Source organism: Zophobas morio, unplaced genomic scaffold (assembly GCF_036711695.1).
Source record: "Zophobas morio isolate AGI-343-1 ecotype UQ-CSIRO unplaced genomic scaffold, CSIRO_AGI_Zmor_V1 ptg000175l, whole genome shotgun sequence".
NCBI classification, from domain to species: Eukaryota; Metazoa; Arthropoda; class Insecta; order Coleoptera; family Tenebrionidae; genus Zophobas; species Zophobas morio.
This window is the reverse complement of record NW_026972279.1, coordinates 58,667-81,463: the sequence shown is the minus strand read 5'-3', so window position 1 is coordinate 81,463 and position 22,797 is coordinate 58,667. Positions and strand designations below refer to the sequence as shown.

At 35.5% G+C, this 22,797-nt stretch overlaps 2 protein-coding genes across 12 annotated transcripts; one reads left to right on the top strand and one right to left on the bottom strand.

Moving 5' to 3' along the window:
* Positions 1–5,895: 5,895 nt before the first annotated feature.
* LOC135145677 (transformer-2 protein homolog beta-like) lies at positions 5,896–8,411 on the bottom strand. 11 transcript variants are annotated; one of them, XM_064077799.1, is made up of 10 exons: positions 8,370–8,411; positions 8,174–8,272; positions 7,538–8,020; positions 7,441–7,476; positions 7,109–7,265; positions 6,977–7,055; positions 6,753–6,912; positions 6,629–6,670; positions 6,508–6,575; positions 5,896–6,321 (listed from the first exon to the last, which is right to left on the bottom strand). In XM_064077799.1, the coding sequence occupies exons 2-9, from the start codon at positions 8,260–8,262 to the stop codon at positions 6,536–6,538; spliced, it is 1,086 nt and encodes a 361-aa protein (XP_063933869.1). In that variant the 5' UTR covers positions 8,263–8,272; positions 8,370–8,411; the 3' UTR covers positions 5,896–6,321; positions 6,508–6,535. The 11 variants fall into 11 exon arrangements, 9 of the variants coding, with proteins under 9 accessions (XP_063933869.1, XP_063933871.1, XP_063933865.1 ...); XM_064077801.1 differs by having other exon boundaries at positions 5,896–6,015; XR_010283531.1 differs by having other exon boundaries at positions 5,896–6,015; positions 6,131–6,575; positions 6,629–6,912.
* An 11,034-nt stretch (positions 8,412–19,445) lies between these two features.
* Positions 19,446–21,981, top strand: LOC135145697 (septin-7-like). Its single transcript, XM_064077830.1, has 13 exons — positions 19,446–19,511; positions 19,716–19,780; positions 19,859–19,894; positions 19,954–20,067; positions 20,117–20,251; positions 20,309–20,390; positions 20,501–20,634; positions 20,741–20,962; positions 21,138–21,260; positions 21,311–21,369; positions 21,427–21,606; positions 21,661–21,762; positions 21,820–21,981. Exons 2-13 carry the CDS (start codon positions 19,777–19,779, stop codon positions 21,853–21,855), a joined length of 1,227 nt encoding a protein of 408 aa, XP_063933900.1. The 5' UTR covers positions 19,446–19,511; positions 19,716–19,776; the 3' UTR covers positions 21,856–21,981.
* The last annotated feature ends 816 nt before the right edge of the window (positions 21,982–22,797 follow it).

The following is a 22,797-nucleotide window of genomic DNA, read 5'->3' as shown; positions in this document are numbered from 1 at the left end:
TTTAAAAGAAAAAATGCATTATTTACTCATTCATGGTTACAATTTTAAAAACTATGTTGGTGGCAGCTCCAATCTTTTCCCGCCAAATTTTATTCGTATATAACCTAATAATAAAAGAACAGAACAGAAAAGAACAATACTAAATGTTATATAGATTTGTTAGTTGATTGAAGAGACACCAATTTAAAATCACAATTAGTTTTAATAATTATTAATTATTTTGCTGAACCCCAAACAAAGGTAAAAAATGACAGAAAACGGAGGAAATATAACAAACTGGCAAAACATTATATACTCCTTAAGAAAGGGTAGATAAATTCTTAGACTCCTATTATATTAAGCATAGCATTTATTAGAAGTGTAGAGAATATTACGAGTAAATTACTCCTAACTATTTATTCGCATCAAGACGTAGCAGATGCTATAACCCTTTTAAAATACGTGGAATCCGAAGAGTTACCAAAGGCCAAGGATCTGCTCACCAAGGGCAAGATCTTTCTTATTATACACATTACTGTACAAAAAAAGTAAAATTTGGTGTTCCATAAATATATCATGCTACTTAAAACTTTTTAACCTTTTGTATGAAAATTAAGACTATTTTTACTATAAACTTACCAAGAAATAAAAAATTAATACCATCAACTAACTAATAAAAAAGTTAATTTTAAAAAACAGAAGAAAAAAGTTTAATTGAACAAGAAATGGTACTACAAAGAGAAAGAGGTAATTTAAATTTACCACTGCAAACTTTTTAACAGATAATGCCTGGTTTATTTTATAATTATTTTTTATTCAAGAAAACTTGAGTAGAATCTCAGGAAAGACCAACGCCGTAGGACTCAACATTAAAAGGAATTAGTTTTTAGTACATTTATACTTGCATATAACGATTATAAAAATAATTGTTTGTTGGTATTAAAATTTTTTTTGGGGGAACTTTTACAATAAATAATGAAAAGGTATATTTTTTAGAGCAATTAACAAAAAGCACCAACTAGAGGAGAAATGGAGCGACCTAGTACAAAAACTTGAAGAGTCGCAAAATGAGTTAATTGCTTACAGGTACCTTTCACTACATATTAGCAATGTTATTTGCGGTGTTACAATTTTTCTTCGAAGGGAAGAGGTTTCAGAAAAACAGATGGAGGCTGCCAATAATTTGAGAGACGCTTTTTTGTTCTACAAAAATAGACACAGGCTCCAGGGGAAAATCATAAACACCTCTTCAAAAGGTTTGAAAGCTCTTAGTTTTACGCTATTAGACTTTAACTAAGCCACATATTATTTCTAGGTTATTTCAGTATAAAGAGTGCACATTATCCATTATCTAATTTTATATCATAAAATCGCATGAGTACTGTTATAGAATGTGCTATTTACTCTAGTATGTTACTAAGATGGCCGTGAGGGACGCTTGAGACTAGTCTGTCACATGATACCTAAACGTGAGTTTTTGACTACAAATTTAAAAATCTAGGGGCGGAGGTTAAGCCTGCGCTCACTCAAGAACGAATGGCTTTTTTTTTAGGATCTAGGGAAGTGTATATCGGCATGAAACCATTTATACCAATTGCAGTTTAATATTATACCCTAAATAACTAGAAAATTAACTGCTGGTTTGGAAAATTTGAGAGAAGAAGTGCTGTATAAACTAAAAATATTACAAAATAACAAAGAGGAGCTTGTAAATTTAATAACAGCTAATCAACAATCCATTGAAAGTTTTAAAATGTTAATTTTTCGTAGTAGATTTCCTTATAGTACATAGCTGTCAGCTTTATATTTATAGGTATATTAATGAGTGTCGGCAAATTATCAACCAGAGAGCAAGATAAATTTTTCTGTTTACTGCGTTCAAAATGTTTTTAATAAAAGTTAGTTTTTAAAAATCCTCCTTTCGGTCGTTTAGGGATAGCTTGGAGTTTCGTAAGCTTACTAAGCAAGTATATAAAAGTAATTGTATCAAGCGTTACCCCCTTGGGGGTAGTTATTCTGCGACATCCTACTAGCAACGACCATCGGAATCGGCAATCCATTCGCGGCCCCACATTTATTTCTAAACTTTTAATGCAAATAACTTTCTTTTTCTATTATATATATGACACTCTCCTGTAGAATTATAGCTTAGTTAACACCAATGTAGACATTGTTGTTTTTGGTTGTTAATTTGATCTGAAAATTTTCATCTACAGAGTTCATAAATTCTAAACTATGGAAACCCTTTTTATATTGATAACTTCTTAAAGAAAGTTAAATAACAGCGGAATAGGAAAGTAATTAAGAAAGGGAACAACTTATATAACTAGTAGGGGTCAAAGAATTGGATTATATAATAGGAAGAGAGAGCCTAATTTAAAATTTTCTTATTACAATAATATTAAAAAAAAAAAATTAGCACATTAAACTGGAACATTAAAACTTAAGCAAAATTTATGTATACCATATTATATTCCCTAAGAGATGTTTTAAGTTGATTATATTACCTGCTAGTTATGAAAGTTCTAGTACAAACAAATATAACATTAGTCAATGTAGCGCACAAGAGACATTATACCGAACTTCATTTTATTCCCCAGTTTTTAACTTTAGCTCACTTTACACTGTACCGTATAAAAAATTATATTTGTTCCTATCACAACGCATAACTTTATTACAAAAAGTCTAATTGCCAATGGATTATTAATTATTTTATTTAGTAAATCTCTTTAAAATCTTAAAGTTTGAATGCCTTACATTAATATGCTAAAAACACCAAAGATGGTTTTTCTAAACACCAAAAAATATTATTAAAGAAATACCTTGAATATTTAAAAAGGCCAAACTGCGGAAACCATCAATTTTATAGGCAGTTTAGCCTCAACTTACGCTTAATATGATGGGTATGGACTTAACTTTTTTTCAAGTTGTATATAAATTGTAGCTAGCAACCATGGTTTACAATTATCTAGACTTTACTTATCTATCGTATCTGGTGGCATTTTTGGTAAAAAATTTTGTAAATACAAATAACTGTAATTTAATCAAACATGAGTATTATCAGTTTTTTTAATTATATTAAAATCATCAAAATTATATGAAAACCTCCATTGCTTTTTTCGGTGGAATACCTCGTACCTAATTTGGCAGGCACGAGCACTTTCAGTTGCTTGGATGGATTTATAGCAAGCCCCTAAATTCTATATTCTTTTTGAGGTGTGTAACTTTTGCTCTTTACTGTTTTGCTTAACTCTCAGTTGTTTCCATTTTGGTTCTTATAGTTTCATTATAATGTAATTTCTCTTTTAATATTTTTTGCTTATCTTATTTTTAGTTTTAGTTTGCTTTTCTGAATTTCTATTACTCTGTTTGCTGTTACTTTCGCCCCTTTTATACCTATAAAACGCTATAATCTTAACATTGGTATAACATTTTTTAGGGTTTTTCTTTGAAGTATATAAGTCTTCCTTTGGAATAGAGAAATTTCTTTTTGAGAACACTCAAGTTAAGATTAAATGGTATTGAGACCGCTGAAGCAATATACATCACAGTAATATATGCAAACAAAAAAAAATTCATACCGAAGTTTTGTACAAAAAATAGTAAATTGCTTACAGATATGAGGAATTACAGTCTATAGTTTTATGTAATGGTGCAAACCATACCAGTGGCCCTTCCTATTTTGTTTTAAATAGTCAAGCTAGATGCATAAATACTCCCTGTCAGAAGTACCCCTTTTCTGCTAATTTAAACGAAAAGTACAGTGTTGAGACCGCTATATATAAGAGCAACCTCAAGTATGACTTTACTCCCAAAACACATTGGTCCATCAGCCCAGAGATTATTAGAAATATAGCAGGGAGTATTGATCTTGAGACGGAGTATAAAAACTATTTAAACAATTATTGGGATGATAATTATTATAACTTCTCTAAACATCTACGTTTAGTATTTATTAAAAGTGTTTTACTGCAGTATGAAGAACATTCATTAAGCGAAAAAGGAGCAACCCTTGCAATAAATGCTGTTACTGAAAGAGAGGAGAGCGTAGAAATTAAATTTATTGGCCTTTATCGACCATTACCGTTCACTTTATTGGCTCAGATTTTAGGGCCCTTTCCTTTTATAAATCTATTCGTTTTAAACTGGGTATCCAATATTAAAACCGATGTCTATTCCTTTGACATTTTTTACATAGTAAATAAAACCGATGGGCATACTCTACTGTACCTTAACGGTAATTCATCACCTATCCATGAATTTACAAACACTCAACTAATGTTCTTATGGTTCATAAAACAATGTAGAAATGAAACTAAAAGGAATAATTTACTTGCACACTTTTCATTTACTGAGAGTGAGGATGTCACGAAACTCTTGGAGCACTTATCAGAGAAGGAAATTGATAAAGACTTTTTATTTGATAAAGAGGTTCCTAAAAAAAGCTCTTTATTTGATGTTGTTACATTTAACGTAATGGTAGAAAGTAAAGAAAACTTTCCAAAGATGATTGTCTCTAACCGAGATAAAATTAAACAGAAATATATGAACTGGATTGACTTTGCATCTCTCCTAATTCTCCCATTCTCATTAATATTTCCAGAAGTGCTGATTTTTGACGCCCTCTATACAGGAATTCCTCCGTCGTTTAATAAATTTTTTGAGAGGGCCAAGGAGCTCTTAATGCCTTTCGTCTAGGTATTTTTTGGAAGTAATATGCACTATAGGCGGAACGCAAAAAGGCAGAGAATTATCACTATCTAATCCTATTCCAAGACTGCCATGAGCATCGGCCTACACCCAGTGTACAAAGGCGCAAGTTTTATAAGAAACTGTAAAGGGGTATTTAAGTATTACTTAAAAAAAAGGAAAACCAAAAGGTATGGATGTTTTATTATTAACAGTACTTTTAAATAACAGAACTTCACTTAATAAGGGTTCTGTAAAGCTGAGCGTAACCTTAGCACAAAGTCGTAGAGAAAAAAAAAAATACTTTAGAATAAATAATAAAATTGTATTTTTACGTTCCCCTACCTCGCTCTTTGCCAATATTAAGTATTTTTCACATAATCAAAAGATTAGTCTTGAAAGCACCTTCACAAGTTATTTATAAAAAGTGCCTCAGCAATATGTATCCTTGGCTGAGTTACCATTTTGCTACTTGAAACCAGACACTCAAATTATTTCTAATGTTTTTAATGCATTAGGGCTATTTACTTGATAAAAAGCTTTATAATTAGTATTCATAGAATTTTAAGTGATCTAAGAAAACATAAAGCTTGTTTATTTCCTCAAAGTCCTTGCAAGTAAACTATTAGTAAAAGTTTAGAAAAGAGAGCCTTGAGTCTATAACAAATCATAAACTTTAAGTTTATACTTATTTAAAACCCATTCTCAAGTGTTTAGAGATAGTTGTGGAGATTAAACCCAGCCAGCGAGACACGCTACTAATAACCTCTCCTATCTAGACAAAAGCCTAATTATTTCTTTTTTTTTAGCAGACCCTCGCCCTCAGAACGAGATCACTGACTTGACAGAGCTTTTAAGCGGCCAAGTATAAATGAGTCTCCCAAAAAAACGCCCTTTCAATAAAGTCTCCGGCAATTACCAAGCATAATAAGTGATTGTCGATAAGGCGAGGAGAGTAAGCATCCTCGCAGTCTTCCATGGTAACGCCCTACCAGCGACGCATGTAAACTTTACTCCTCAATGTTTACACTACGCACTATTAAACTTTCAATGTGCCGGGGGGGGGGGGGGGGAAGATTATTAAAGGTTAATACATACTACACAACTTATATAAGAAAGAGAGCGCACTAAAAATAATAAAGTTAACTTTGGAAAACCCCTTGAGCCAAACAATACTTTACTAAATTTTATTATAGTATAAGTAGATACTAAACAGTAAAGAAAAACTTGTTAGTTCTTGATAATTTTTTATTTTCATATAAAAATAAAAGTATAGAACGGTTCCTCCGAACAGTCCCAACATGGTTGCCCCAATCAGTTCTTCACCAAACATGCGGCCGCGCCAACCTAATAAATATTATCATTAGTAAACTGTAGATTTTTGCAACGAGAGGGCTAAAAAAGGTGGCAATGCTTATATTACAGCCTCTGCTATAAACAACTTATCAGCGACAAGCAGTACTAAATAAGCTCAATAATCTATTTCATGCAACTTGAACTTTCATATATCCACTTAAAGAGTTCTTCAGTCGAAAAAAAAACGAAAATAGTTCAACTCAATTCAACGCACTGCTTTTTCGTTTCTTTTTTTTTATATGTTGAAAATGTTGTTTGGGGTTTTCTTTATATTCATTTTTACATTCTCTTTCTTATCTTTATAAATAAACAATGAGTTAAGCTCATAAAGAAATAAAACAGGTGCGTCGGTGCACGTCGATACGCTAACACGTGACCCGAGCTACACAATGGAAGGCAAAAAGAAGCTCCGGGAACTGCTTAACTACACCACATGGCATGCTTTCTTTCTACAAAAACAACGCCACGCTGACAACAACGTACGTTCACGGAGAGCACAGCAAGGAGGGAATCAGCGGGACCGCGACCGCGACCGCGAGTAGCTGCGGGACCTTCACGTGAATATAAGCACGTTGAGTGCCTTTAATAAACTATATAGAATAACCTTCTTGATCGGTAGTATCTCGGAGAGCGCGAGCGCGAGCGACTGGAAGAGAAGGAATAACAGGAAGAAAAAAAAACAGCGAGAATAAGCGGCCATCAAGTCCAGCAGAGCAGTGCAAAAGTACCTGTACCTCCTCCCATTGTAGCCGTACGGGTAGCGAGCGCTGTAGCTGCTTCGACTGGACGAGTATGTCTTCCTTCCTAAATATCTTCCGGGGGTCGGCTGGTGCGGCTTGTTGGTTTTCGAGTAGTCCACACGAATGATCCTGTCGTGCAGGCGGAGACCTGCACACACACCAGCCATTAAGAGTAACCGAAGCAAAGCAGCCGAGCTGCAGTAGGTGCACACCTTGCGTAGACTCCTTCGCCCGAACGGCATCAGATAACGTACGGAAGTACACAAAACCGAACCCCCGTGACCGGCCAGTCTGGTAGAAAAAAGAAGTTGATAAAAAAAAGTTGCGGAAAAAAAGACAACAACTTGTCTGTCCATTATAAGCTCCACGCGCTCCACATCGCCATATTCTAAAAAGACATCTTCCAAGTCTCTTTCGCGAGTGTACGTACTCAAACCAAAGACGCCCAACACTTTATTTTCGGAAGGTGGACTTCGACTTCGACTCATCCTCCGTCGTACTCTAAAATTATACTTTTCAGCACTAAAATATTAATTAAAAAAAAAAAAAAAAAAGAAAAACTCCACAAACTGAAGCAAAAATCTGAGAGTAGACTGACTAAATAAAAGAATTACACAACTACTATAGTCAAGTAAAAAGACCGTTAGCATAGTAAACAGAAATTAAAGGCACAAACCGAGTTCGGCTGATACTTCTACGGCGGATCCGGCTTCTTTAAAACAAATATATACTGAACAACACCAACACTGATATCTTTATTCCAATAAACGAACCTGCTCCGAGTAAGAGACCGAGTGCGACTACGACTACGGCTATAAGGACGCCGGCGCACGGGCGTGCGGCTGCGGCTGCGTATAGGAGAGCGGTGGTGGCTCCTGCTGCGCACTGGACTGAAGCTGCGGCGGCGCACAGGGCTTGGCCGAGGGCTTGGGCTGCGCAGAGGACTAGGGCTCCGGTGCCGACGATGCGTGGAGCCTCGGCCGCCGTTTTTGCCTTTACTGCGCCCGCTTGCATCCAGAGTCGAAGGGGACGGGCTGCTCTCCCGCCGCTCGCCTTCGCTCAGACTGCGACTGCGACTGCGGCCACGACTAGACCGTACGTTAGGCTCCTTTGCCGTGGGACTCTGTTCTTTACTGCCATAACGCACAGGGCGGCCAGCTGGACTTCGGCTGTAGTCTCTGCTATGACTACGACTACGACTGGGTGTATGACTCCTTCCGCGAGAGCCTTGATACTCGTTGGAAGCTTGTCGGCCTCTGTTTTTAAGTTCAATTAAACAAACCAATAACAATACTAACTAAACTTAAAACAAACCGATAATAGGTCATTTATAAGGTTAACTTAAACTAATTAATAGTTAACTGATATAAAACTGAATAAAAGCATCAAAAAAAAAGTTAATTAGTAACCCCGGACTACTACTCATTTGCTTTTCAGAACTTAAAGGATTCTCTCCACTCAATCTTTCACTATCTGTTAGAACAGCTCCCTCAACCATAATCTAAAAACTAGAGTGCAAATGTAATGAGAAGGAAAAGAAAAAGAAAAACAAACGGGTACAAAATTAATACAAAGCCGCAAAAAGTTATACGAAGAAAAACAAACCGACTCCCGCTCAAGCAAGAAAGCAAGCGAAAGAGAAAAGACGATGAACTCAAGCCGCGGTGGACTATAAACCGTTTTTAACTGGTGGAAGAAATGCAGAAGGGCTAAAAAACGTGCTTTGAAAAAAGTTAATTTTGTTACGTGTAACAATGCTTCCACCTTTGTGCTCTTTCCGTGGCCTCTTTTATGTAAAATTAGGCGCGGGGATGTGTAAATTGTTTAATTTTAAGAGACAATGCAGTTATAACTTTATAATTAATAAAATATGCTTGTAACTTATAGACTCGTCAAATTTTTTAGAATTAGGTAACCAACGCAAAATAGGTGACAGTTTTACAAAGCGTATTTATCAGTTTTTGATTCTTTTACAAGAATTTTATAGTTTTATTGCTTTAGTGTTATTTTATTAATTTTAAACCTATTTTTAAGTTGTGTATATGATATATAACATTGCTTTATACTAACAGTATTTATCCATCGATTTTAACTAAGTTTAACAAATTTATTGTCATTGTTTACTGCTTTATTGATTAGCACGGTAACCTTTTTACGGTTTTGAGCTGAACTATATCCGTGTAAACTACAAATTCTTAGTATATATTTATATAATAACTGTAAATCTACCGTCAACGCTTTTTGTGGTGGTCTAATTTTATTATTAACTTTGAAACTAGTCTATTAAAAGTTCCAGCATTTATAAAAAATGTACTGGTGTCTTTGCTTTGGTTATAAAGTGTTATATTACTTACGAAATACTTATAATTAATATCTGGGTCGTCTAAATCCACGTGAATAAATCAACATCTATATTTGCCGGTGACACAAATGTACGGCAGACTGAATTAGTATGAGGAAATAAGTTATTCAAATGGGAAGTAATAATAAATTGTATTAAGCAGAAACTTTTTTTTTTTGGACAAACTGAAGTATGCTTAACAGGTGAAAGTTTTATATTTAGATTTTTACTCCGTACTTTTGTGTGGGGGGTCTCACAAGTCATTCAACCTAGTACGCAGTCCGAATATTGATGCTTATGTTATTTGTGTACCTCTTCAGTGTAATTCATTTGATGCATTGTTGCTTTTATTTAATATATTTCTCAACGTGTAGAGTATACGAGATATATGAATGTACACCGGTTTGGAAAATTTTGTGGTTAGAGAGGCAGCGGAAGTAATAGATGTTATTATCGAGAAGTTTCCGATATTTACTATTAGTTACGAAAAGCCTAATTAATCTCAATAAAAGCGGTGATTACGTTTTAGTAATCTACGCTTTGAGTTTCCTGAAATTTTTTTTAACTGCATCTTTTTTTAAAATCTGCATTGTTACGTGTTTTTTGGCTCTGCACTTGAAAATAATCCTTCCCTTATTGCGAAGGCGTTCGCTCCCTTTGTTTGCTTGCATCTCTCTAGTAAAGTAGTTATTATGTTCTTATTAGGATCACGGTACTTTATATTGCGGTTATCCTTACGATTGCCCCGTTTTAATTTCTTTTTTTGATTGGTGAAAATTATAATTATGTCCAGATTAGTCTATTTTTATATGTTATAAGAAAAACAAATCATTCCGACGTAGTCCTTTTATTTAACTTTTTTATATAAACATCATTCAACTTGTTCGTTTATAGATTTGTATTTAAATTTTTATGTGCAGTTTTATGTATCTATTACTAATCCCCTTTGTTAGCCTTCACGCCTTAATAAAAATTTTATATAAATTCACTGCAATTTCAATACCTCTTTTACACATGTTGTCTACTTTTAATTGAAAATAGGCACATTACATTATTAAGATACTTGCTTAACCAGTTCTTTAGTTTCGTTTAGTACCCTTTGCCCGGTGGCCATAGTTTTTGTTGGTAAATTCTTTTCGCATAACTCCTTTTTTATTGGCTCTTATAAACGGGAATCCATCTTTTCCGTCATTCTTTGGAGAAAAGTTAGCCCCTAAGTTTGATTTTACGTTTAAATTGGAGTGACTATTCACTATCTTCTTGACTTCGTAAAGTGCTCTTTGTTTTTATAGTTTTTTGCTTTTACAATCGTTTTTAACACCCAAAAATTTTTTATAATAAACGCTTGTTTACACTAAATAAATCGGTCAGTTTATTAGGGTAACCTACCAATATCAGTGCTCTCCCCATCAGTGATGCTTTATCCTCCTTGAGCAACATTAAACTTAGTACTTACAGGTCCCGGGTGAAACGTACCCCCTTCACTCCTATATCGCTTGCATTAAAATTTCGCTAAAAATATTAATCCAAGTGCTGTATATTTATGGTTGAGAGGTGACCTCTTCCTGCTGGAGAAAGTGTATATAGATATATATATTAAAAACTAGAGGAGAAGATGTTCTTATAAAAGTATAAGAAAAGAAAAAAAAAGAAAAAGCGTATATTATTTTCTCGACTTTTATTCTAGAATTGATTTTGTTTGTTCCCTTCAATATTTGGTAGTTACCTTCTCCACAGCGTGTAACTAGCATTACTTAAAACATTTTATCGGTTCTTCAAATTCGGAATTAACATTGTCCCATTTAAACTTTTTCCTTTTTCGTTTTCAGTGCGATAAATATTTTTCGAATATTATATTTTTTTACAGTAAAATAACGCTACTAGGGAAGGCCATGCTTCACAACATATATTATTAACCTTTATATCTCGTTGTTTAACCGAGTTATGTCTATGTACTTGAAATTCCCGCAAGTAATTTAACTTATATATAACCTATATTAGAGTCAGTATATAACTGAATTTTGCAACCTTAGGCTTAGATGATGCTACAGTTCCTTTCTAATTCTATCGCTTTATATGACCAGCGCCATTATGGGTCCTATAGACATCACGTTGTAGTTGCAAAGGTTCATTATACTCCTTAAACTTAATGAGCAAAGGAACTGTTTCATTACTGTCTTTACATTCTTCAAAAAGTGTGCGCCTTGTTGTCGCTACGACAGTTTTTTTATTAATGACTTTTGCGGATGCTTGGTAAATCGAGCGCAGACCGCTTAAATCTTGATTCAAGTGCAAGTGGGCGCCTATATTTCTCCATGAGGAGTGTTATTACTGTTTCGAACTTCTAGAGGGTAAGTGCAGTACGTAAATAGTCTCCTGGTCATCCTTTGCAGTACTAATTAAGTTTTGAAGATTGACTTCTCAGCTCGGATGGATTGAAGTGCTTACCGCCAGTGCATTGCTCCTACCACAATTTGTTGTTACGACGATCTTTAAATATTTCACGGTACAGTCGTGCATTCTCTAGTAAAAAGCGCATTGTTCCTGGACGCGTTAAATTTTATTTTATTTATCAGTGTTAGTGCCAGCTGGTGAGTGTTTTCAGGTGTCGCTGCATATATATGCAGCGTGAACAGTAGTGGATACAGAAACAGCCCTTGTGAAACCCTTCAACGAGCGGCCATGGCTGTGCTACTGAGTGCGAAGCGAATGTGAAATAGAATCTCCATCGAAAAACTCGACATGTAAAGGGCCCCTTGAAACGCCCTGAACAAGTAGGCTTGTGGTATACGCGATGGAAGGCTTTCTCAATGCCTGTAAAGACGGTCCACTTGTCAATCCTAAGCACAAGAGCGAATAGGAAGCAGCATTGAGGACAAGAACTGCAAAGATATAAAGTTCACACGATAATAGTTTACTTGATGTCGGGATGTACAATATGTAAAAGTACAAAATATTTAGATGAAGAATGCTATATTAGGAAATTTGTTGAAACCTAGTGATACTTATTTATTTTAAAATGCAATAAAATTAAACAATTCTTTCCCACTAAGACTCGGCTTTTAATTAACTAAAGGACTTACTGCAATATTGGCGCTTGGATCAGCAAGGTATTTTACTGAAAATGCTGGATTCTATTATAATTTCCGAGCTGTTTTTTGAGACTGATTATATGATATTTAACTTGAAATAAATAGGGATATTGTAACCTTAAACAGATAAGCAGTCCTTATACAATGCGACTTCCTTATATATAAAAAATTAATATATATAATTTAGGTAATCAAAAAGACTAGGTGCCCCTAAGGCCCTTTTTTCTTGCGCAGTCCTTTGCTATTTTTGGATGTGGCCGTGATCCTCTACTTTTTACCACGGATTTGCTATAAATATCTTATTTATATACATATTTATTACTAGGGGGAAAGAACTGCGATGTCAAAACACTACTCCCCTGAGGTAGTGGCCAAGTTATTAGCTACCATTGAAGAACTAGCAAAACTAAATTTTGCTAACAAGAAGATTTCCGAACTTGAAAGTAAAGTAAACAACTCCGATTTTAATGCTTCGAGAAAAGGAAAGAGCGGTTCTTTAGCTTTAGAAAATCACAATTCTAATAAGTTTTTAGCGCTCTTGCCCGTAGATTAAGTCTAAGTTGCTATTATTAGAATGATATCACTACTACTAGTAATAACTATGATAAAAATAGTGGCTGTAATAACCAATATAGAAATAGTAACGATAGTAGAAAGTATAATACTAATAACAATAGGGGTGAGAACCACATTAATAATAATAATAGTTATACGCCTACTACTAAGAGCAGTAACGGTAATGGTAACACTTCCAAAAATAATATCAAAGTTACCACCAGCCACAATACTAGTAACACATCCCCCAAATAAACATTCCTTCCAAGTTAAAAGTGAAAAGCTTAAATGGGTCGGAAGTAGTTTCCCTTTTCTCAAACAGTAACGTCCACAATTTTACTATAAGGGTTACCCGAAATGGCGTTAAAGTTTTCCTTTCAAGTTCTGAAAACTTTCGAAAGGCCACAGTGCTTCTGACTAAAGAAGTTATGGATTTTACTTTCATCAACTACCTGAAGAGCAAGCACTTAAAGTAGTTTAAGGGAAATACTTCCAGAACTAAACTGGGAATAATTCAAAGAAGAGCTACGACGACGGGAATTCCACTTAAAAAGTCGGCCGAATGAAAAGCTTTAGTGACGATAAGAAATCCGCTACCACTTGTTCTCGAGCATCTTCCGAGACCTGAAGTATCAATTTATAAAGTTAATTCTGATTGTCATCTTTCAATTTCTGTGGAAAGCCTAAAGAACATCATCAAGAATGGACAAGGTCATCGCTGTCAGCTTTTCTGCCATAACTCAAATTACTGCACCTCAGCCCGCAAATGCGTCAAATGTAGTGAAATCAATAAACTATAAGGTGCACAAAAACACCATAGTCTCCACCAAAATATGCTAACTGTCAGGGGAATTACACTGCAAACTATGGGGCATGTATATTATCCAAAAAACACATTATTAAGAAAAATGCCACCTACACCCATCACTACTGTACCTGGAGCAGGAGCACCCCTTAAAAAAAGCTGAATCTACCTTTTTAAAGGAAGAGAGGTCAGCACTGAAGGCAAAGTTACGGATAAACACTTAAATTTAAGAAATATACTTTTTACTATAGCCAAACTTATTAATGAATTTCCCAAAACGTTATGATTGTCCTGCAAAACGCATTGAAGTATATTCATATCCTATTTTGGAACGTCGACGGCCTGCGATCAGAAGAGAGGAGTTGGAACAGCTTCTTATTAGAGAAAAAATTAATATAGTTCTTGTGAGGGAATCACCTAAAACACGGAGATATCTTTAAATAGTCAAACTACATAATATACCGTGAAGACGGAATTGACTCTTAAAAAGGAGGAGTAGTAGTATTGGTCAGAAAACACCTTGCCTACTTAGAGATTTAATTAAATTAGTTAATTTTCATCGAGGCATTTGCAATTAAAATACCTCTATATGGTCAAGACAATGTAGCGATTGTCTCTGCATATAAATCTCTTGGAAAGCCCCTAGTAAATAACGAAATTGACCTCTTTATGAGCTGTCATAGCTCCATAATTCTATGTGGCGATCTGAACTGCAAAAGTTCATTATAGAATAGCAGATTGTGGAATTCTAATGGAGAAATTCTCAACGAGTACGCCGAGGATGAGGGGCTAATTGTTTTGAGTCCAACCAACCCAACACACGCATTCCTAAGTAAGGTACTCCTGACGTATTAAACATTGCTGGTACAAAAAATATTTGTCTCGAAGTTAAACAGACGATTTTATATGAACTCTCCTAAGATCACCTACCTGTAGTTCTATAAATAGGCTCTCCGGAAACTGGTCCTCCCCCCTTATCACATATATAAAAATTCACCAGTTGAAAACTTTTTAAGAATCTTCTAGACAAAAAACTTAAAGACATCTCCCTCGCACTACTCAATGATTCAGTAGCTAACTTTGAAAGCTCCATCTTTCAATCATACCAGAAGTCCTCTACCACTATGAGACAATCATATTTAAAAGCACATCCGCTGACAGGAGTTGAAGTTCTTCTTCAATCCAGGAAACAGCCAAAGAAGAAGTTTGCGTTAAATCGACCCCCTGAAGACAAACTTTACTAAACAAACTTGGCTAAAAAGAAAAAAAAAGTTTCCTCACGCTTCACAACCGAGAATGGGAGAATAAGCTTTCTAATCTAGGAAATAACAATAGCCCTCGTTCTAAATAGCAATTCATTAAATCGGTGAAGGACCGCCATAAACAGTACAGCTTCCCATTAAAGTCGAAACCCGGGGCTGTTTACGACCACAAAGAGAAAGCGGAAGTGTTTGCTCAATGTTTCATGTCCCATTGCACACCCGTAACAAACTTCTTTAGATAGGACCACTACCCTCACACAACCCTTATCTTCCTCTACTAAGCAAGCACCGCTAAAGGGCCACACAAACTTCGAAGAGGTACAATCAATTATTAATACCTTCTCAACTGATAAGTCTCCAGAGCCAGAGGGCATAACAAACCTCATGCTAAAAAACTTACCTGAGTCGACCATAAAAACTTTCACCTTATAATTAGCGCCACTCTTAGTTTTTCACTATTCCCAGATCGATTGGAAGTGACCACTGTTATTTTTCAACCAAAATTAAAAATTAAAAAACCTTACCTCCGCGGACTACTCCCTTGAAGTCTACTCCTCGTGCTGGCAAAGTAGCAGAGACAGTTATAACAAAAACATTTCATCCCCGAAAACCAATTTGGGTCCAGAAGGGGACATTCAACTACGCCGCAACTCTTGAGGTCCACCGAGCGCGTGACAAAGGGATTTAACAAACACAAGCCTACATGTGCTGTTCTTTTAGATATTGAAAAGGCTTTTGATAGAGTTTGACATGCGGGTCTCATAACAAGAATGATCAGCCTTAGAACGCCATATTACCTCCCCTCCCTTATTGAATTATTTCTGCACCGCAGAAAGTTTTTTACTAAAATTGGAGGCCTGCTCAAGTTTAAGGGAACTCAGGGAAGGCGTACCACAAGGTTCCTTACTTTCATCCATCCCCTTTTCGATTTACATGGCAGACATACTAATACCGACCAATACGTCAACATTTTTATCACAATTCGCTGATGACACAACTATCTTTTCTATTTCTAAACATGTGCAAGTATACATTTAAAGGACCGAGCTGTAGTTCGCCCAGTGGCACCTTATTATCAACCCTTCCAAGAGCGCAGTCATAATCATTACTAAAAAATGTAAAAGACTAAATGTTCAACCAATTGCCATTAACGGTACACGCCAGTCCTTGGCGCCCTAACATAAATTATCTGGGAGTAATCATAGACAACGGACTGTCCTGGCGCAACCATATTGATCATGACACGAAAAAGGCTAAACTAGGTATCAAAAACTACTATTCCCGCTTATCTGCCGGAAAAGTCGCCTCTTCAAATCCAACAAACTTCAACTTTATCTCACCACTATTTTACCAAATACGACCAACGCAATTGTGGCGTGGTCATATTGTCTCCCTGCCATTATTTAGTCATTCCAAGTTATAAAAAACTCTATGCTATACTCTTGATAAATGGCATTCCTTGGTACTCGAAGAGAACGCCATTTAAGGCACCAACCGTCCCCTTGGTCAGGTGAATAATTTGTTGGGTTTTCAACTGTCCTTTTTAAATCCAAACTTACTGGGGTAAAATTATACGAGCACCAACATCCATCTGCCAAGGTTTTAATGACTACTTAGCTAATTTACTAAGTGTCAACAAAGAAAACTGATTGGTCAGTATTATCGAGGTGCTGAAGCCAGTTGCGAGACCATGGGAATATCATGATTATAGCCATTTTCCAGCACCGAGTTGACGATGTAGCACAGAGATTGATAGTCACCCCCTTCATTTGTTGTAAAATTAGGTAAATAACGTTTTCGGGGCCGGGTACCTTTCTCATTGGGAGCGCCTTGTCAATCGATTTGATAATATTAGTGCTGCGCAGTTTAGGGTGTCAGCTTTTTAGTAGAGGAAAAACTTCTTCCGAAGGGGCTTTTTGAAAAGTAAGGAGGTAGGTGGCGAACACCTGCCAGCAAGATGGTTAGCAAAGAGTTTTGATACTCTTCATCGCATTCCGCGACGGTATCGCCATTTCGAGGTGGTGGTTAAGGTTTATGCCTGTGTCTTCTAACTTGTCTGAGGGTTATATCGAAGAAGGCTGTACCGTTCTTTCCAGCTTTGACACTTCTCTAATTTACTACTCCATATCAGTTTTGGGGCGTCATCAGCTTTTTTCTGATGTGCTAGTGCAGGTGGTTTAGTGCCAATTTATTCAACCCCCTGAAAATCATGAACAGTTGGATGTGGTGCCGACGCTCGAATATTAGCGCCTTTAGCTCCTTAGGCAGGCTTCTAAGGCGGTGTCAATGCCACGAGTCATCGTTGCGTTGGTGTGAGCTTCTGTCACCGCCACACTCAAAGCCGGCAACAGGATTGCTCAGTAAAATAGGGATTGTAGTGGTGTGGAGAACGGCGGGACTGCTTTCTTGATCAATTTTATTTCATATGCTTCATTTCTTTAAACACCGAAAGAGTGTCTTTCATGCTTTCTTTATTCGTCCAATCCGAGCAAACCAGCTAAGTGATCCGATGACACCTCCAGTACCTCAATAGCCACGTGAAACATATAACCTTGAAGGCGAAGATATTGTAACACGACCATTGTGCTCGACTACTTAACATCTGTGTCGGCGGTTTGTGGTTCTAGGGCAGAGCTTTCAATCCGCTCTCTTCAACGTAGGCTCAGTGATGTAACCTATCCTATTTGGGGCCCGGATATTCTTTTTAGGGTGTTTGCAGTTAAAATCTCTGCTTATAATGAGTGAAGAGTCACGTACTAGAGAAGCATTAAGCTCGTAAGACGTCTCGGTGGGGTTAAAAATTGCATTCACAGCCACGGGTCCCTGTCTAGCCAAGGTGAGGGGTGTGCTATTGGGCGGTGTTAAATGCTTCGTTTTATAATAATACCAACACCTCCGCCAGTATAAAGCCCATGCATCTTATATTTGTGTTATATGGGTTTAATATCCTAACAGTAACGTTGCATTAGTTTTAATATATAGACGCAATGTTTCTTTCTATCCACTAATGCAGCGTATGCTTATTGTGTTATTTACAATAATTTACAACCCTAGCCCGCTTAATGAAAAGCGCTGTGCTCATTTCTTAAGGGACGTGTGCCTGATTATCATTGTTCCTTTGCACTTTCTTCGCTGATATTTCGGGAATTTGAGTGTTAAATTACTTATATTTATAGTCAGCGTTTTTTTAAAATAGTTGTTGTCCTAGTTTTTTATATATTAGTTCTCATTTTGTCTATTTTATATAAGCAACTTTATATATATATGTTATTATATCGGTTTCCTCACTTAACTTTATGGTATATTTTTTGAAGAACTTATAGGCTGTTACAACTTAACTTTTTGTCTTTGTTGGTTATCTATAAAAAAATTGTCTTATTCTCTTACACTTCTTCCAAAAGTTTCTATATAAAGTTTTGGCCAAGTTATGTCACGATATATTTAAGGGCTAGATTTTTTTTGACTTTTCCCATTACAGTTAATTTTATTACTTTGGCAATTAAAAATTGTGTAAGAATATGCATAATACATATATTTCTTGTTAAATTGAATCATGCAGTTTACATATTTGTATCTTTGTTTATTTTGCTACGGATAACTAACCCAAGTAAACATTAGTGCGCTTTTATTGGAGATAACAATCTTGTAATACTATTACCATGGACCTGAATATAAACCCTAATTTACAATAAAGTTGCAAGCAAAGGGTTGCTCCTTTCTGGTGAGGGGCTCCTAGCCGGGGAGAACTGTTTGGCAGTGGTGCTGGCCAGTATCACCGGGTGGCCTCGGATCTTATGCCCAAGACTGCCTCTCCCGGTAGCGGTTTTTAGCGGTTTTCCACCACACTAGACCAAAAGGCGGAAGCCAGGGGCCCAAGATTTCCCGCTTTTTCATTGCTTCGGGACATTCATTATAGCTCTCCAAAAAGCGTACACTGGAGGTCACTCGTGCCCCAACCTCAGATTAAGCGGCTTAAGATCTCTTACGAAGAACGGCCTTGGTATGCCAGTGCTATAAAAAAAAAAAAAGTTGCAAGCTTTTGCTTTCCGGTTACTGATCTCTTTATTTTGTTCTTAGCGATGCTGTTAGCCGGTTATAGAGTCTACATACCGCCAGTTGGTTAGGGCAATCTATATATATTAACACTTCCCTGGTGAATGTTGCACTCTAAGAGAAAAGTATGGTACTGTAAAAAGTGACATAATACATATTTAAGGCTATGTTTGCTTTCTTTTTGCACATTTGCGTAATACATTTTGTGAGTTGACTATAACTAAAACATTTAAAAATTATAATACTGTCACATACTTCCTATGACTTAAAGTTTTCAATTTACACCTATGTTAAGGAGCTGTTAAAATTTAAAGGTATAACAAAGACCAAAAGTTAAAGACAGGCGCATAATGAATTGGATCCATAATGACTTTTAGTTAGCTGAGCCAGAAGGAATTATATAATTAAACTGATATGTAAATGTCATATTTAAACCAAACAAAATATAAATTTCTGATATAGCATTCTTTTCTATTCATGTACGAGGTAGATTGTTTGCATCAGTAATAATTACCTTTTATAGTTATTAACTTGAACTAGTTTTTAGTTTTGTAGCCTCGTAATTTTGAATGGCCCATCACCCTGAAACCTTTTTTATTTTACTACTCGAGCGACCTATTTACTGCCGTCACAAAGCGGGTTCAAAAATTTCCTTTGCTATATATTTTTTCTTGTTGTCAAACTAAAAATTTAGTCCTTTAATTTCTTTTTACTAATGTAAAGCAATCAAAAGTTTTGCTATTTCTAACAAACTTTTTTCTTTAAAAACAGTTTTTTTATATAAATCACTACTTTTTTTAGTACCTTATATTTATCTTAGTTGAGTTCTATTAATTTTTATAGGCCCTGTGAGCACTCGTTATTTTTGGAAACGTAACGTGTAGATATATGCTCACCTACCACCATGAGTATATAAGCTTATTAAAACTTATTACATTAATTATCATCACAACAGTTTTTAACGGTTATATTTTATGTACACACAGCTTTAGCTAATGAATATAAAGAGGAAAAACGAAAAGGTTTTATTTTCTATATAGATGTTTATATTTTACAAATGTAATTTTGTTACGCCAATCAGACGATCAGCCCACCCCCAAAGTTCTCAATGGATTTGTGGGGATAGCCAATCTTCCTAACCAAGTCCACCGCACGGTGCTTAGAGAAGGATTTCAATTTACCATTCTGGTTGTAGGTAAAAAGTATATAGTAACTTTTCCTCTAAGTTTTAATATTTTTCATAGGAGAAAGCGGTGTTGGTAAATCCACTTTACTCAATGCTCTTTTTCTAACGGATTTATACATTCGAGGGGAATACCCTTCGCCAGGCTCCGAAGGCCGTATTGTTGAAACGACTAAAATATTGTCAACCACCGTTTGTACACTTTTTTTTTAATTTTTTTCTAATGTATTTCTTAATAATCATATATAAAAAGCTCTTCAAGAAAAGGGCGTTCGCCTTGATCTAACTTTAGTGGATACACCTGGATTTGGAGATGCCGTGGACAATACTTTAAGGTATTTTATAAAATTTTACTCTAGCAATATTTTTCGTGTCATCCTAAAGTTCATAAGCTAATATTCTGTTTTCTATGAATTTAGTTAATATATAAATTTTTAATAACCAGCATTGCACCTGTGGTGGAGTATGTGAAGAAGAACTTTGAAATTTATTTAGACATGGAGTCTCGCGTTCGTCGTTGCGCCTTTCCAGACACACGCGCTCATGCTTGTTTGTATATTATTCCGCCGACCTGCCACGGTAAAATTTTTTTATAATAATATAAAATAATTTTTTTCTTTTTCATTTAAATTAATTTTAATTTATATTGATTTCGAAATAATATTATTTAAATTTCAATAACAAGGTTTAAGAGCTATAGACGTTAAATTTATGAAAGCGTTAAGTGATTACGTTAATATCATTCCCATCATCGGGAAATCAGATTCTCTTAATAAATTTGAGATGTTTAATTTCAAGCGAAAAGTTCGCGCCGATATATTAAAGCATCAACTCACAATTTTTACGTTCGACCGTCCTAGAGAAGATCTGGTCAAAGAAGATTTTATCATTCCCTTTGCCGTTACCGGTAATAATTAATTTTATTGATCAAACTAAATATTCAATTTTATATAGTAATTAAATTAATTTGTCACCGTCATTTACTATAAATGTGAATATTTATATATATAATATTACTTATAGGAGTTCATTAACTTTTCTGTGTAGTAATAATAATAACGAATATATATACTGACTTTTAGCCTCGACCAAAATGATCGACGTGAATGGAGAAAAAGTGCTGGGGAGGGCCTACCCATGGGGCTCCATGGGCATCAACGATGCGAACTACAGCGATTTTGTTTTACTTCGGCAATTTTTACTTCGTAAGTGTGTATAAAATCAATAATTAAGATGAATTATTTATTATATTAAGGAACGCATCTTCAATCTCTTCGGGATCACACTCACGAAGTTTTATATGAAAAATTTCGCGTGAGTTTTTTTTTTACTAAAAACAACCACGTGATTAAATTTTATATATTTTTTTAGACAAACTATTTTTCTTCTCTACGGAAGGCCGGAGTTACTGGAAATAATTTAATGGAAGTCTTCCGAGAGGAAATGAAGCTCCATGATCGCGAACTTGCGCAACTTCGAGAAAAGTTGCGTAGCTTGTTTGAGGAGAAAGTGGCTGAAAAGGAAGCTCAGTTGGAATTGGAATCTTTAAAGGTCCTTCGTATAGCAAAAGTGTTTTAAAGTAGCTAATTGTTATTTTTTACAAAGTTAAAAGAAGAAGTTTGTCGCCACGAAAAGCTCATCAACGAGTGCAAGCTAAAAGTGGAACAACTGCAGAAGACCCTGGAACAGGAAAAAAGTCAGTTGATGGTACTTTTGTGGGGGGTAAGAGCGCTATTAATATAACTCATTCTCTTCGTTGCTTAGTCCACTGGAAAGATGAAGAAGAAAGAAAAACAGTAAAGACTCAAGCCCTCTGCTCACTTTTGTAGTCAGAGCTGAACTATACGAAACTTTTGTAAAAAGCTGTCCAGCAAATAAACTTTATATACAATAAAATCAATTTTAGAAGCTTCTTAGCTCAAAGTTAGCGACCAGAAAGATTTTAAAGTATTAGGCACACCGCTGCATATTTTGTCATATAATCTTACTACTATTGCTAAATTATCCAATGGAAACTCGTTATTTAAAAATGCTTTCTATTTTAGCTCTTAAACGAATTTCCGCGTCTTTGAAATATTTACTTAAGAACGCTATAGTGGTTTTAACTCTCCTTGTGAAAACATCATTAACTTTATTAGGTATTGACTATTTTCCATTAATCTAACCTTTTCAAAAACTCTTTTTCAGGTCTAGGCATTTTTTACAGTTTGACTTTAGGCCTCATTTGTATTAACCTCTCATTCTGTTTCCTGCTTTACGAGAAACTCTTAACTTCGCCTAACCTAACTCTAATCATCTTACTACGTTGCGGTCGTCTGCCTAGGGATACTCGCCGTCTGGAAATTCTTAGAGTGTACAGTGCATTTAATTAAAACGGTTGTTATGTAGTTCTTCTTAAGAGTGCTCAGATCGTCTGAGTTATTATTGTGCCATCCGCTACCTCTACTATCCCCCTTACCAACGAGACATTGAAGAGTTTTGCACTCATAAATCTAACCTTTTTTTTCTATGCTCTCTTATGAGGAGGTTCCCGGCAGCCACCTGCATGTGTTATTTTTAATACTTCCCATTGCAAGAGCCTTTCATGCGTACTTTCGATAACAGTTATAAACAATTTTTACCACCTTAGCAGAAATCATTTTTCGGTTTTTTGTGTTTAGAGTTATACTACGGTTTATATGCTATAGCGCCCGTTAATACACTAGTTAAACTTTCGGTAAACTACTTTCAATATTTTGGGGG

What these genes read in the sequence shown, in the direction of transcription:
- LOC135145677 (XM_064077793.1), bottom strand. Translation starts at nt 8,262, where the DNA reads ATGGTTGAGGGAGCTGTTCTAACAGATAGTGAAAGATTGAGTGGAGAG. An exon ending in AGAAGTATCAGCCGAACTCG is followed by an intron (nt 7,266 to 7,440) that starts GTTTGTGCCTTT and finishes GTATAATTTTAG; the next exon opens with AGTACGACGGAGGATGAGTC. An exon ending in GGCGAAGGAGTCTACGCAAG is followed by an intron (nt 6,913 to 6,976) that starts GTGTGCACCTAC and finishes GTGTGTGTGCAG; the next exon opens with GTCTCCGCCTGCACGACAGG.
- LOC135145697 (XM_064077830.1), top strand. An exon ending in ATTTACCATTCTGGTTGTAG is followed by an intron (nt 20,068 to 20,116) that starts GTAAAAAGTATA and finishes TATTTTTCATAG; the next exon opens with GAGAAAGCGGTGTTGGTAAA. An exon ending in ACTTCGGCAATTTTTACTTC is followed by an intron (nt 21,261 to 21,310) that starts GTAAGTGTGTAT and finishes TATTATATTAAG; the next exon opens with GAACGCATCTTCAATCTCTT.